Source organism: Scyliorhinus torazame, chromosome 10 (genome assembly GCF_047496885.1).
Source record: "Scyliorhinus torazame isolate Kashiwa2021f chromosome 10, sScyTor2.1, whole genome shotgun sequence".
Taxonomy (NCBI): Eukaryota; Metazoa; Chordata; class Chondrichthyes; order Carcharhiniformes; family Scyliorhinidae; genus Scyliorhinus; species Scyliorhinus torazame.
Genome location: NC_092716.1, coordinates 83,168,407 through 83,185,165, shown reverse-complemented (window position 1 = coordinate 83,185,165; position 16,759 = coordinate 83,168,407). Strand labels below are relative to the sequence as shown.

Here is a 16,759-nt window from a genome sequence, read left to right as displayed (position 1 = left end):
CCATTTGAATGCCCTTAGTGTTGGCGAGCCCACTACTGTTGCAGGAAGGGCATTCCACGCCCTTACTACTCTCTGAGTAAAGAACTTACCTCAGACATCTGTCCTATATCTATCTCCCTTCAATTTAAAGCTATGTCCCCTCATGCTAGGCATCAGCATCAGAGGAAAAAGGCGCTCACTGTCCACCCTATCCAATCCTCTAATCATCTTGTATGCCTCAATTAAGTCACCTCTTAATCTTCTTCTCTCGAACGAAAACAGCCTTAAGTCCCTCAGCCTTTCCTCATAAGATCTTCCCTCCATACCAGGCAGCAATCTGGTAAATCTCCTCTGCACCCTTTCCAATACTTCCACATCCTTCCTATAATGCGGCGACCAGAATTGCACGCAATACTCCAAATGCGGCCGCACCAGAGTTTTGTACAGCTGCAACATGACCTCATGGCTTTGAAACTCAATCCCTCTGCCAATAAAAGCTAACACACCGTGCGCCTTCTTAACAACCCTCTCAACCTGGGTGGCAACTTTCAGGGATCTATGTACATGGACACCGAGATCTCGCTGCTCATCCACACTGCCAAGAATCTTACCATTAGCCCAGTACTCGGTCTTCCTGTTATTCCTTCCAAAATGAATCACCTCACATTTTTCTGCATTAAACTCCATTTGCCACCTCGCAGCACAGCGCTGCAGCTTATCTATGTCCCTCTGTAACTTGTAACATCCTTCCGCACTGTCCACAACTCCACCGACTTTAGTGTCATCTGCAAATTTACTCACCCATCCTTCTGCGCCCTCTTCCAGGTCATTTATAAAAATGACAAACAGCAGTGGCCCCAAAACAGATCCTTGTGGTACACCACTCGTAACTGGACTCCAGTCTGAACATTTCCCATCAACCACCACCCTTTGTCTTCTTCCAGCTAGCCAATTTCTGATCCAAACTGCTATATCACCCTGAATCCCATGCCTCCGTATTTTCTGCAGTAGCCTAACGTGGGGAACCTTATCAAACACTTTACTGAAATCCTTAAACACCACATCAACTGCTTTACCCTCATCCACCTGTTTGGTCACCTTCTCAAAGAACTCAATAAGGTTTGTGAGGCACGACCTACCCTTCACAAAACCGTGTTGACCATCTCTAATCAAATTATTCCTTTCCAGATGATTATACATCCCATCTCTTATAAACCTTTCCAAGATTTTGCCCACAACAGAAGTAAGGCTCACTGGTCTATAGTTATCGGGGATGTCTCTACTCCCCTTCTTGAACAAGTGGACAATATTTGCTATCCTCCAGTCTTCTGGCACTATTCCTGTAGACAAAGATGACTTAAAGATCAAAGCCAAAGGCTCAGCAATCTCCTCCCTAGCTTCCCAGAGAATCCTAGGATAAATCCCATCCGGCCCAAGGGACTTATCTATTTTCACACTTTCCAGAATTGCTAACACTTCCTCCTTATGAACCTCAAGCCCTTCTAATCTAGTAGCCTGAATCTCAGTATTCTCCTTGACAACATTGTCTTTTTCCTGTGTGAATACTGACGAAAAATATTAATTTAGCACCTCTCCTATCTCCTCGGACTCCAAGCACAACTTCCCACTACTGTCCCAGTAGTGTGACTCCCAGTAGTGTTACTGCCCCTTTTTTATTTCCAAGTGCAACCCATAAAGCCTAGCTTGTTGACCCATTTGGTATGCCATCCCATCTCACAACTGGAATTGATTCCCTAACCATTAGTGCTAGTGCTACCGCCCCCCCCCCCCGCCCCGCCTGCCGAAAACTGTATCCAGGGATACCGAGCTGCCAATTTTGCCCCTCCTTTAAAAAAATATACTTTTATTAGCATTTATGCACAGTAAAACTTTACGTTCAATATTTATAGTGCTTGCCGTTATTATGAACGTACAATCATTCTTGGGGTCCCCCCACCCCCTCCTTGGCATCACCCTCTCTCATTCAGGGTGTTCTGTCCCCGAGCTCCTATTCTCCCCTTTGGCCCCCCCCCTTCCCTTTATGTTTTCTGTTGCCAGCCTTGTGGGTTCGGCTTCTCCCTGTAGTTCCCGAGTTTCCTCATCTCTTCCTCCCCCCTTCCCCTTAGAGTTATGTATCCCTGTCTGCTTTCTCCCATCTCTTGCTTTTTCCCTATTCGCTGTTGGCTTCGAACAGATTTTGGAACAGGCTGACGAACTGCCCCCATGCTTTAAGGAAGTCTTTTTCCGACCCTCAGATGGTGTACTCGACCTTCTCCAAATGGAGAAATTCCGCCAGGTCTGCCAGCCAGTTTGCAGCTGTGGGTGGTGCTGCTGATTGCCAGCCAAGCAGGATTATCCAGCATGTGATAGGGAGGAGAAAGCTAGGGTGTCGGCCCTCTTCCCAGTGTGTAGCTCTGGCTGTTCTGATACCCCGAGGATGCCACTATCGGGCACGGCTCCACCCTCAGCCCCACAACCTTGGACATTGTCTCGAAAAAGGCTGTCCAGAACCCTACAAGTTTGGGACAAGCCCAGAACATGTGGTTGACCAGGCCTCTCTGGCACCATTCACATTTATCTTCCAACTCCGGAAGAACCTGTGCATTCGGGTTCTGGTTAGGTGCGCTCTGTGCACCACCTTGAACTGCATGAGGCTGAGCCCTGCGCACGAGAAGGTGGAGTTGGCCCTGCTCAATGTTTCGCTCCAGAGTCCCCAGCCCACCTCTGTCCTCAGTTCTACTCCCCATTTTTGTCCGACTTCATTCAGTGGCAGTCTCGGCCTGTCCAGTAGCTGCCCGTAGATTTTCCCAGTTCGCCCTTCCTTACTGTCCTCGTTGTATTTATCAGGTCCTCTAGTAATGTGGTTCCCGGGGCACCCTACTGTCTCCTTGCGGAGAAATTGCTTTACCTGGAGGTGTCTAAGTTCCTGTCCTGTCGGCAGTCCCAGGTCCTCCATTAGTTCGCTCAGTGCCACTAGTCTGTCCCCCTGTAAAAGTCCCCGACTGTTAGCATCCCCCCGCCCCCCCCCCCCCATTTTTTGAAAGTGGGGTTGAGTATAGCTGGTGGGAACTTATGGTTTCTGCAGATGGGGACCAAATGTTGCCTCATCTGGTTCCATGTCCTTAGTGTAGCTACCAATTTGGCCCCTCCTTTAGCCAGGTTTCCTTATAGCAATGATATCCTGCTGCTATGTGTCTATCTGTGCTCTTTTAAAAAAAAAAGAGTACCCAATTAATTTTCTTTCCCAATTAAAGGGCAATTTAGCGTGGCCAATCTACCTATCCTGTACATCTTTGGGTTGTGGGGGTGAGACCCACATAGACACGGGGAGAATGTGCAAACTCCACAGATATACAGTTCCGTCCCTAGCTCAGCTCAATGAATAACTGGCCAGGCCTGGCAGCACTGAGCCAAACAAACCATGCCCACATCGAGTTAGCAGTCTCATTTAGGACAGCAGTCCTGTGTAATTTGGCATCAATTACACTATGCTAGGAAAAATATATTAAAATAGACACAGTTAACCATGATTCCTATTCCTGGTATTACTTAATAGTTTCTGAAAGTACATGGCAAGCACTTCACAAAGAGATGATCCTATTGTTTGGTTTATGAATTGGGCCAAAGGTGCACCAAAAACAGGAACTGGATTTACACAGAACATGCAATTTTTAATGTATATATAAAATGTTACATTACCAGTATTTTTATTTGATTGATTAGCTTTGCCAGGTGGTCTACCCCTTCGCTTTTTTGCTGGTGTAGGTATGGGGATAACTTCTGCAATAGGCTGCTCCTCTTCTTCCTCTTCCTCAGGTTTGCTCACAACTGGCTCGTCCTCTTCATCACCATCTAGTTCAGGTTCAGCATTATCCTCATCATCTACAAAAGTAGATAGTACACTGATTAAAACAAGATTAAGCATCAAAACAAGATAGTTTAACCCACCCAATACTGAAAATCCAATTTAGTATTGTTTTAGGGCAAAGATTAGCCACCTTACAACAATTTATTTTGTTCTTAAAAATGTCTTCTTCAATTCCTCTCAAGCAATGCTTTCCCTGCCGTTATACTCAGTATGCCATTGTCACTTGCTGTGAGAATAGTAGAAATGATCCCCCACAAACTTCAAGTTTTCACATTGAAAGGGTCATTAAACCACATGAAGTATTGATCAATATTCATCACGTCAATAAGACATTTAAGGGCAGCACGGTGGCACAGTGGTTACTGCTGCCGCCTCACGGCACCAAGGTCCCAGGTTCGATCCCGGCTCTGGGTCACTGTCCGTGTGGAGTTTGATCATTCTCCCAGTGTTTGCGTGGGTTTCGACCCCCACAACCCAAAGATGTGCACGGTAGGTTAATTGGCCACACTAAATTACCCCTTAATTGGAAAAAATGAATTGGATAATCTAAATTTTTTTTTTATTTTTATAAAAGACATTTAAAAATAATTAAGTACCCAATTAATTCCCCCTGCCCAATTAAGGGGCAATTTAGCGTGGCCAATCCACCAACCTGCACATCTTTGGGTTTGGGGGATGAGACCCACACAGGCACGGGGAGAATGTGCAAACTCCAATGTCAATAAAACTTGATTAAAAAATCAAAACTATTTTTTTTTTGCCATTTTAGAAGACATTTGCTGAATGAAAAGATAGCTGCTGCAGATCACATGACTCAAGAGTGGCCATCTCTTCTGGTTTCCAACAGAGGTTATACCCTCTGGACTTTCATTTTTTGGACTTGAAATCACGCGAATATTCATTTCTGTGGTTCTTTTACTGTAGTTCATCATTCTCTTTATTCTGATCCTCCTTATTGTATGTGTACATGTGAGCTTGTGAACATCCTCCCCAACAGCACGGTAGCACAAGTGGATAGCACTGTGGCTTCACAGCGCCAGGGTACAGGTTCAATTCCCGGCTGGGTCACTGTCTGTGCAGAGTCTGCACGTTCTCCCAGTGTCTGCGTGGGTTTCCTCTGGGTGCTCAGGTTTCCTCTCACAGTCCAAAGACGTGCAGGTTAGATGGATTGGCCATGCAAAATTGCCCTTAGTGATCAAAAAGGTTAGGAGGGGTTATTGGGTTACAGGGATGGGGTGGAAGTGAGGGCTTGAGTGGGTCAGTGCACTCGATGGGCCGAATGGCCTCCTTCAGCACTATGTTCTAACACCCTCCCAGATCTTGCGAAATAAACTGACCGTAGTTAATCATAACGAGTTTGTTACGTGTTACTTTTAAAATTGGATCTCAAACAGGAGGGTTTGGGGAAAGACGCCACAGCCAACTGAAAAAAAATTCAAAAACACCTATGCTCACAGATGGCGAGAGGATAAAGAAGTTCAGTTTGCCGCTCTCCTTTCTGGAACAGGATACCAATCCCATCCAAACTAGAGAGCATATATGGGTTAATATTGAGATATTTACACTTGACACATTTCAGAACCTTGCAAAATGTTTTAACCAGAAGGTCTGGAGACCAGTGAAATGTAAGTTGATGAGGACTAAACAAAAATATAGACAAAATATATAGCATGGCAAAAGATTACATTGCTCACTGAAGCGAAAGAACAGGGTAGTTCATTTAAACCCCAGAGATGACTCACATAAGCTCTTTTTACCCTCAATTCAATGATCTTTTGCTGAACTATTTAATATCCTTCCCATTGTAAATTTAAATGTTTCAATCCTATCCCCCCATCTCAACTCAGAGGACCGTAACTCAAATTAATCCAGTCCCTCACTCTACCCAGGACCTGTGGTCTTTATTATCCCAGTTAGTCGCCACTAGAATTGTTCCAAGGCTGCTATATCATTCCAAAAGCGACACTTTAGAGTGGTTTCACAGGTCGGCGCAACATCGAGGGCCGAAGGGCCTGTACTGCGCTGTAATGTTCTAAAGAAACACCCAGAAACTGCATATATTACAACAAATAACCAGCTCAACTGCAACAGTATCTCCATGATTGTATGCAAGTTTCACTGAAGCCCAGCGTCCCATAGGCCCTTCAGGATGTTTTTTGCACCTGTAAGCATTATTTTGTTAAATGTAATTGATACTAGTATGTTCAGATGTGCCTGTTGCACATTTGTCGACAGAGCACTGTTTCGACGAGCATATCACGTGGAAACATTTAAAGAATGAATATAACGTCTCGCAAATGAGAGTTGCAATCCATTACCCAACACCCAGAAAATCCTCGCCAACCAATATCACACACTGTTTTGAAGAGGCAGAACTAAGATGCAAAGCCCTTTACAATAAATAGCTATAAAGCTCAACACAGGCTTACAGTTTAGCTGCCTTCTAGCTCACAGGGGTGGAAAGACTTGCTGTAACCACTGATATTCCAGTAGAACAGGGAAATGGCTGTGATAATAAACAGTTATATTAGAAAAGGCTGGGCAGAAAATGGGCTAAGCAATTACGTTGAAAGACAAAGGTCCAAATAAGAAAACCGTATTTGATTCAATAGCTTACTGCTTCATTTGGCTTGAACTTTTCATGGCCTCTATTGGTTCTCTCTTATAATCACAGGCTGGGAATTACTGGCTCACCCATATTCAGAATTACTCAGCCTTCTGGACTGAGGATACATGGGGCGCGATTCTCTGAAATGGAGACAGAGTGTTCGCGCCGTCGAGGTTCATGACAGCGCGAAACGGCCCCTATCCCGACCGATTCAGGGCCCGAAAATGGGCTAGGAGCGCCGCCGCGTCATTTACACGCGCCACGCCATGACGCCGCGTAAAGGCAGCGCCGCATACATGACGCGGCCGGCGCCGCATAACTGGCGTCACCCGCGCATGCCTGGTTGCCGTCCTCCCCGAGTACGCCCCGCAAGAAGATGTCCGACGGATCTTGCGGGGCTGCGGAAGAAAGGAGGTCCTCCTTCAGAGAGGCCGGCCCGACGATCGGTGGGCACCGATCGCGGGCCAGACCCCATTTGAGGACCCCCCCCCCCCCCCCCCACCCCCGCACTGTTCCCGCCGGCAGCGACCAGGTGTGGACGGCGCCGGGGGGAACCCGCCGTTTTGGGCAGGCCGCTCGGCCCACCCAACACTGAGAATCGCGGGGGTACTGGTGAATCGCTATTTTGGCTGTCTCGGGCGATTCACTGGACCGCGCCGCACAAAACGCGATTGTGCCGATCTGGCCGCTTCCGTGAATCGCGGGAGGGCGTCGTTGCGGGAAAATTTGGCGACCCAGGCGATTCTCTGAAACGGCGCGGGAGCAGAGAATCGCGCCCAGGATGTACTCTTGTGAACTGATCAAAAATAGCTAGACAATCTTTTTCCCCCAACACCTATTCATGCCAATCAATTGCTTGCACCGTAAGGACCTTTGTATGAACTTGGGTTTCTCAATCCTGCAGCAATTTTGGTAAGGAGCTTTTTGTGTGTTAATTTGACAAATGCGTTCTTAAAATCCATATAGACAATGTCCATTGCATTCACTTGCTCAAACGTCTGTTACTTCATTAAAAAAATCAATTAACTTTGTCAAACATGATATGTCTTTTACAAATCTGTGTTGGCTTCCTTTAATTAACTTAACCCCATTCCCAAAAGTCAAGAGCTCACTGCCTACAGTTGTTACAGCAAAATCTTCGAGTCAAGTAACTGGTACCACAGCAGAGCATTTAAAACAGAGTTCAATATTACCACTGTCAGTGGAGTCTCCTTTCTTGGACTGCATTTTCCGTTTCCTCCCGCGTCCTTTGCTCTTCTTCCGCTCTATAGTATCTCCTTCATCGCCTCCTGGCCCACTGCAATTCTCAGCATGTTTCGTCATTGTATTCTGCAGGAAGCATACCAATGACAAAATGTTTATGTAGAAAATATTTGCATTGCAAGTTACTTAGAAAATCAATAAAATGCCAAATACTGCGAATGCTGGAAATCAGAAATAAAATCAGAATGTTGGAAGTACTCAGCAGGCCAAGCAACATCCTTGGAGAGGGAAATAAAGTTAATTTTTCAGGACAACTTCCAGGACTTCTATAATTTTAGGAAACAAAATAAATAACCTGACGAATATATTTGTGACTCACTAGTCAAGCACATGCTTTATAAAATAGACTTTAAAAAAAGTGAGGATACTGTTCATATGATTAAAATCAGAACTGCGGTTCCACCAAATTGCTTCCATCTTCGCTATGGCTCATTCTTTTGTAGTTCTGGTATAAACAATAATGTCTAGATCAGGCAGCCTTGTGACATGTAGTCCATCACAGCAGCAGACAACAGCATTTAATTTCTCCGGCTATACCACTTTCTTAACTATTTTGGAATGGTATATGCAGACCAAACCAAAAAGAGCTGGAAGATCATGCAAAGAGAATCCTCATGTATTATTAGTTCAAAGAACTTTAACTTCCACAAAGAATTCTTTTTCTGACCTTGCACTGCCTGGAACTACTTTCTAAAATGCATATTAATTTGCTTTCATCATCATATATGTGGTCTCAATGCTGCCTCTTCCATCAATGAACTGAAAGGTGCAGTTCAGGAAGAACCGTACAAGCACAGAAGGGGGAACAATCACCATCAAAATGATACAACTACGGTGATTTCCCCCCCAATTTGTTTGGTGGTGGTTGAATAAGGACAAGTTAAATTCTCGGTTAGCTTTTTTTCCCCCCCAGACAGCAAAAACTAAAATGCAACTTAAAATTAAAGTTACAAAAACATTTCACTGCAACAAAGTAATTTTAAAATTTCACATTTTCAAGTGCTAATTTCGATCACATAAAAATGAATTTAAGGATGTTCAATAGTATTTTTTTTTAAATCAACTTAATATTTTACCCCATCTTTAAATCTCTTTACAACCGTGACTCTGCCCCGACCTCTCCAATCTCAAACCTCTGCAAAACACCTTCTAAATTTTCCAATCCTTTTGTTATAGTCGCTTGTGCATCTCTTTCTTCTCAGCACGATCAGTATAGATGGCTTCAGTTACCAAAGTTCCAACCACTGGAAATTCCTCCCCAAACTTCTCAGCCTTCCTACTTTCCCCTTCTCATACAAGACTATTCTTCAAAAAAAATTATTTGATCATCCTTACTAAATTGTTATAATGGCTTGCCATCAGTTTTTCCAATGTTTCTGAAGTATTTCAAGACAATTTCAACATTAAAGCCACTATATAAACAAAGGTTTTTGTTGGCAATTAATAAGCGGTTTCATCTGAATATAATATCTGGTACCTTACGAGTGAATGTTTTGCCACATTTTATGCACAAAAAGGTGGCAGGAATAAAATTAGGATCATGGTAGCGTTTGAAGTGCATATCCAATAGTTGTTTCTGCCGAAAAGTCTTATCACATCGGCTGCAGGAATAAGGCTTCTCTCCAGTATGAGTTCGTTTGTGCATCACCATGTGACGCTCCTCCAGTGAGAAGAGAGAAAACAAGCAGCATTAAATGAAGACAGCAAACAACTTCTGAAAATAAAGGTAATCAAAGGTGAATCAAATATTTCTGGACCCTGCCATGAATTCCACTCACTCTTGATTTGATTCGCATTACCAGCCACTCACTCAGGCTGAAACACACCGTGGCATCTTGTTCAACACTTCAACCCTAACTTTTGAACCACCACTAAAACTGGTTATTGCCACTTCTGCCTTGAAATGCATGATATTTTCATTAGTTTATTAGGTTACTTTACCATCCTTCACACTCCACAAACCCCAATATGCAAAAACTCAGCTGTCCAAATGCAACCAGAACTAAATCCCACATCCATATTTCCCCATTCTTGCTGATTTCACAATCCACAAACTCAAAATACTCAAGTCTTCAAATTTCTTTGGATCGCCCCCAAAACTCCTTTCACTAGGTTTCCTTCAGCATCCGGATAAAAATTGTATATTCTCCCCTGAAAGCCCTGCCTTGAGAGAAGATGGATCATTATTTTGAAGTGGCTGAACATGGATCTTGATTTGATGTTTCAACTGGAAATGAGCAAAATGACATTTTTGCAACTATGTTGTAATACCCCTTATGTTTGTGGATAATATAAGTGAGCTCATGTGTCCATCTATTAGTTAAGTGTGACCTGATCACAGATAGCACTACCTGTAGGTTTAGTTCAACATCTTACTTTATGTATTTTGGAATGGGTTTGAGGAAATTATCCAACTATTTGTAAATTTTGAAGAATTTATTATATGCCTTTTTTATTTGAACTTTAAAGAAAATTGAGAGTACTCCAAATCTCCTTACACGTCAGCTGAAGGCACGGGTATAATGATAATCCTGTTGTCGTACATCTGATGTAACTACCTAAAGTCCTGAAAGACGTGCTGTTAGGAATTGGACATTCTGTTGAATTCTGAACCACTGGTAATGGAACCTGCAGCTGCCTTAGTCAGTTCTCTGCAATGCCACCTCCAAGCTCCTCTGCCTTTCCATTTCTTTGTCCGCTTTTAAACCCTTCTTAAAGCCCATCTCTTAAAACAAGGTTTTAACTAGCACTTAAACCTTCTGAAACAGCTTAGGATACTTTTTTCATTAAAAAAAAAAAATCACTATATAAAACACAAGTTGTTACTGCGTTAGTTTTAATTTTATTGGCAATTGTGCTTGTATTATAAATAAGACCTTCTCCATTGCGGTCATCTCTGCAAATTCCAGCTGCTCTGAAAGCAACAGTAATTATTAAATACAGACGCGCTAAACTGGACTAAAAGTTCAAACTGCTGAAAGCAGCTGAAAAACTAGAAAAACAATACCTGCTGAAATGTATCGCAGGTCTTAAAGAGTTATTAATTAATGGCAAAAGCATTTTCAAAGAAACAAATTCTTAACTTGTAGACAATTTCAATGTTATATCAAAAGGAGATATAAACAAGAAATTAATGCTCTGGTTCTCTTAAGGAACCCTTAAAATGTAATTTCTTCCTCTTGTGCCATCCTCTGGGGTGGGGTGGGGAAGTGCTACATCTACCTATTATATAATAGAAGATGGTGCGAATGGCAACTACTTTAACAAATCCAGTCTTATACGGATTTCAGCAGTAGGTTTTGCTTCTTCCTATTTAATTTTAGTACCAATCTGAATGAAGTCAAGTCAGAATTAACTGCTTCAAATGGTGCGGAGGATGCTAGTAACAATCATGTAACTTGGTTAAAGTTGGGCTGGTTGCCAATTTTATTGGTAAACTCCAGAAAAGCTTGACGCCTTTTCCCTGGGGGACAGAGTCAATATGGGGCTGTACTTGACCCACGTGTCAAACTCATGGACACTCCTGAATTTGCACCTCATTTGCAGTAACTTTTCCAATCCAAGCTGTCAATGATGCTCTTCTTCTGTGCAGAACAAGAAACCACGGTCACTGTCCCTGAAGGCACCAATATTAAAAAATATTGCGACTATAACATACTTCCAGCAAACAAATTACTTTGAGCCCTTCTTCAGATGTTAAAGCAAACGTTTGAGCTTTCCACATGCAGAGCACGTGTCTTCTCCCGTCTCTAAGACTAGTCAATCATTAGAAATTATTCAGAGGTAAATTTCACAGAGCCAATACCAAAGTAGCATAAAATTCAATCAAGTCAAATGGCGCTAGTGATTTGCAAGAACATCTTGCAAAAACTTAAACTCAAAAATTCAGTTTCCCATAGTGCTGCAAAGATGCACTTCTGAATAAAATTTGTTTCATTCTAGTTGAACAGCAAAACCAAAAGCTGCTGGTGTGGGAGACAAAATTCCTACCAGCAATAAAAAGACATACATTTAAACAGTGTCTTTCAGGGTCTTTAACCTTATAATTAGAATAATCTTTATTGTCACAAGTAGGCTTACATTAACACTGCAAGCCCCTAGTCACTACATTCCGGCACCTGTTCGGGTAGACAGGAGAATTCAGAACATCCAATTCACCTAACAAGCACGTCTTTCAGGACTTGTGGGAGGAAAACGAAGCACCCGGAGGAAACCTACGCAGACACAGGGAGAACGTGCACCCTCCGCACAAGACAGTGACCCAAGCCGGGAATTGAACCCGTAGCCCTGGCACTGTGAAGCAACAGTGCTAACCACTGTGCTACCGTGCCACCCATTCTGGATGTTCCAAAGTACTTCACAGCCCATGAAGTGCTTTTTGAAGTCGGGAGTCTCCGTTGCAATATAAAGAACGTAGAGAATAAATGTTGTAATATATGAAAGGAGAATTCGGGAGATAGTCTAAAGCTGACTTGTCCAACATGTGGCCAGAGGACCGGAGCAACCCTCTACTCCACACAGCATCCGGAGCCAGTTTTCAAAATGGCAGTCAAATCACGAAGTTTGAATGGAAAGGTCTACATGGAGCTGCTCTTCCAATCACAGGCTGCTTCTTTCCCATGTTTTGATATGTTCAATTGTGAACCTATCAACAGCTAATTTGGGAGAGATAATCTGTGATTGGAGGCACTGTGAACACCAGCAACAATGAGTTGGAGGCCTGCGGCACCCAGGTCTCTGGAGCTGGACATGATGCAGCCGGAATGGGACCCTCTGACATTTGGGGGGGGGGGGGGGGGAAAGAAGAGAGAGACAGAGAGAATGGATAACAGAGTAAGGGCGAGAGTTCTAGGGAGTGTGTCCGAAGGGCAGAACGTCCTCAAGTCTGTCTCGCTCCCCGGTTCTGGGTTCTCACAATCACTCACCCCTTCTCAGTGGGTGAGGCTGAGTGAATGAGCACCCGGAGACTGGGGGTGAACCAGGTACACATACACCCAATTGCACTCTTAATTTATTGCTCATTAGTTTTTTGCTGAGCAATTTTCATATTAGTTTTTTTTTTTTTTTTTTTAATCATTTTTAACTTTAAGCCGAACTTCAGCTTTCCACGCGCAGGAATCTAATTTATGTGAATAGTGAACAAGAAAGAAAAAAATAAACATGCCACTTGTCCTCCAATCTTCCAGTCAAATAGTAATAAATGTAGTATGGACAGGAAAAAAAACAGAAATGCAGCAGAATCAATATGCCTTATAAATAAGTTATTGTTTTGTTAAGATTCGTCAATATAGAGAGCTATACATTGGCACATAATATTTTAAAATGTTATGTCTTTCATTCCAATAAAGACATTTTTATGGTTATGTCAAATAGAATTGAAGAGCAGATTCTCTAGCTGAAGAATCCGACTCCTACATATAACTGCAGTTTATCACTTTCATCAAATGGTTGCCACGGTAAAAAAAATAATTGCCAATATGCTTTTGTACAGCACAGCAACACAGTGGTTAGCACAGTTGCTTCACAGCTCCAGGGTCCCAGGTTCGATCCCTGGCTTGGTCACTGCCTGTGTGGAGTCTGCACATTCTCCCAGTGTCTGCGTGGGTTTCTCACGGGTGCTCTGGTTTCCTCCCAGTCCACAGATGTGCAGGTTAGATGGATTGGCCATGATAAATTGCCCTTAGTGTCCAAAAGGTTGGGTGGGGTTACTGAGTTACGGGGATAGGGTGGAGGCGTGGGGTGCGCTTTCCAAGAGCCGGTACAGATTTGATGGGCCGAATGGCCTCCTTCTGCACTACAAATTCTATGATTCTATAAGTATTCCAAATTACATATTAGGCTTCCAAATTTAGTGATCACTCCATTCTAATTGTAGAAGCATGTAACAATTTGGTTTACATTCTTAAAATTGTAAATCTTTAATTCATAGAACACTAATATGATCCAAGTATTTCTTACTTGCAAATACAGTTATGTATCAGAATGACAACATTAGCCCATCAAAATAGGGTTTACCGAACTTTCAGCAAAAGCCATACATATTGCAATTCCCAAAATGTAGGATTAACTGAATTTAACCATCTAACATCCACAGCAAGATTGATCATTACGTTTATTTGATTGTAATACCTGTTTACATGCATAATCACAAAGTTCACATTTGAAACGTTTCTCATTCTTGTGAGATTTCTGGTGTTGTATGAGGGCATATCGCTCATGGAAGACTGCATCACAGTAACGGCACTTCTTGCCTGACTCAAGATAGGAATGCTGTTTTCTCAAATGAACACCTGTGAAGGAAAGGAAGCTACAGAGATTGAACTCATACTTTAAAGCACTATTAAATGCAACAAGTTACTGAATTACACAATTATATCCCTTTGACTTCTGGGTCGCCCTGAATGTTAAGATTAATGCATTTTATTTACAAACCACAAGGGACACCCCGAATGTTTCACGCCACAGACACATACAACTAAGCACTAAAATGTCAAAGAGCATTGGCATAAGAAATGGAAGCATTAACACTAATGCAATGGAGAATTATGTTTGAAGATGGGGTAGGCTACACTGCCGGATATGTTCAGTCAGTTTTCCATGCATTTAAGATCAGAAAAATCTTGACCGAAGTCAATAAATTGAATACATTTGTGAAACAAATTGATAAGTGTGCTCTCCATCAACCAGACAGATCTCTTCTCAAATGGAAAAAAATATGAAAATTTCCTTTCTAGTCATATCAAGGAATTTGCCCATCGAAATTGAGACCAGATAAAGTAATGCTGACTAAAAATATGGAATCTTACAACACCAGGTTAAAGTCCAACAGGTTTGTTTCAAATCACTAGCTTTCGGAGCACTGCTTTCGGATTCACCTGAGGAAGGAGCAGTGCTCTGAAAGCTAGTGATTCGAAACATACCTGTTGGACTTTAACCTGGTGTTGTAAGACTTCTTACTGTACTCACCCCAGTCCAACGCCGGCATCTCCACATCAAAAATATGGGGGTTGCCATGCAGTTGAGTAACACTAACCTGCCAGCATAATTTTATAGCATAGCACAAGAACATGCTTTAGTCACAATTTGATACTCTATGCGATTACGGTGTGAACTTGCATTTATTTTGTTCTCCGAGCATCACTTTTTAAAAAAATGCTTGTATTACTCATTAAGTTCCAACTTACTAAACCATTTTTCATAAACGTATTTCTCTACCCACTCCATATAATTCTTATACATTACTAGAGGTGGCAAATGAGAAACAAAAATGAAGCGAATGGGACGCCTGTACCCTCCAAGTTGGAAAGCAACATCCACCATGAGACATTAAGAACCTGTGATATTTCAGGGAGGAATCAAAGGCACTAGATTCATTTTTGAAAATAATTAATGCTCAGATGGAGCAGAGCATTAGCTTTGTGGTTGATTTTTGGGGTCCTGGTTACTGATTTCTTGGACATGGATATTGTCAATGCTCAAATTGTGGCACAATTGTGTTAATATTTGTCACAAGTTACACAGACAACCGGGAGAGAGACAAACTTGGTCTGCTGACAAATTAATAGTTTTGGAATAGTAATTTCCCTCATTTGTATATTTATATAAATTCAAGGTTTTGAAGATCTAACACACTTACCTAAATCACTTTTTCTAGCAATAACAGTGTCGCAATGTGGACAGTGGAATTTTGCCACGTTCTCCGTATGTTTCTGTAAAATATGCATCTTCATTGTTCCACTTTGAGTGAAGCGAGCATGGCAGATGTAGCATTCGTATGGCTTCTCGCCTATTTCAGAAATCACATTTTAGAACCTCCTGATCACTGAACCACAATGGGTCCCTTAATAACCAAAGACAACACAAGCTACAATTTTAAAGCATTTAGGAATTCATCCCCACACAAGATTAATTTCAATATTAACAAAAAAGCACACCAGCGTTATTGGGAAAGGAAAATAGTAGCACCCCACAAAAAAACAAAAACAGCACTCTAACATCTGATGTAAGGAGCATCTTTCAGCAAGTGTTGATGAGCTGCAAATATAGGAACTAGTTTCTGTAAACATGCGCATTGAGCACCTACTGTAGCTTACTAGGTAAATAGATTGCCCAAGGTGGTATAAACCAGACAGATCTGAAATGTTCAACCCCTGGTTCCCCTTTTCTAAGTACACCAACAATGGGACGGACACTGGTCCCAATTGTCAAATAAAAATGGCCCATTTTTAGGGTGGCAAAAATCAAGAACTAAACCACGAGAAAGCAGATCAATCCTCCAAACGTAGTTATTGTTGCTGCTGTTCAAGATGCATTCATAAGACCATAAGACATAGGAGCAGAATTAGGCCACTTGGCCCATCGGGTCTGCTCCGCCATTCAATCATGGCTGATATTTTCTCATCCCCATGCTCCTGTCTTCTCCCCATAACCCCTGATCCCCTTATTAATCGAGAACCTATCTATCTCTGTCTTAAAGGTGGTGAATTGGCCTCCACAGCCTTCTGCGGCAAAGAGTTCCACAGATTCACCACCCTCTGGCTGAAGAAATTCCTCCTCATCTCGGTTTTAAAGGATCGTCCCTTTAATCTGAGATGGTGTCCTCTGGTTCTAGTTTTTCCTACAAGTGGAAACATCCTCTCCATGTCCACTTTATCCAGGCCTCGCAGTATCTTGTACGTTTCAATAAGATGCCCTCTCATCCTTCTAAACTCCAGCGAGTACAGACCCAGCGTCCTCCAACGTTCCTCATACAACAAGTTCTTCATTCCAGGGATCATTCTTGTGAACCTCCTCTGGACCCTTTCCAAGGCCAGCACATCTTTCCTTAGATATGGGGCCCAAAACTGCTCACGATACTCCAAATGGGGTCTGACCAGAGCCTTATACAGCCTCAGAAGTACAACCCTGGTCTTGTATTCTAGCCCTCTTGACATGAATGCTAACATTGCATTTGCCTTCTTAACTGACGACTGAACCTGTACATTAACCTTAAGAGAATCGTGAACAAGGACTCCCAAATGCTTTCTGAAGCATTTCCCCAT

The 16,759-nt window shown here is 42.6% G+C and overlaps 1 protein-coding gene across 5 annotated transcripts in view; it reads right to left on the bottom strand.

Moving 5' to 3' along the window:
- Nucleotides 1-16,759, bottom strand: part of ctcf (CCCTC-binding factor (zinc finger protein)) — a 61,835-nt gene that overhangs the window by 14,183 nt on the left and 30,893 nt on the right. For all 5 annotated transcript variants that reach the window (XM_072518315.1, XM_072518319.1, XM_072518316.1 and 2 more), the window contains 5 exons: nt 15,355-15,504; nt 13,848-14,008; nt 9,196-9,378; nt 7,649-7,784; nt 3,679-3,861 (listed from right to left, as the gene is read on the bottom strand). In XM_072518315.1, coding sequence (XP_072374416.1) covers nt 3,679-3,861; nt 7,649-7,784; nt 9,196-9,378; nt 13,848-14,008; nt 15,355-15,504 — 813 coding nt within the window. The remainder of the gene's footprint in view (nt 1-3,678; nt 3,862-7,648; nt 7,785-9,195; nt 9,379-13,847; nt 14,009-15,354; nt 15,505-16,759) is intronic.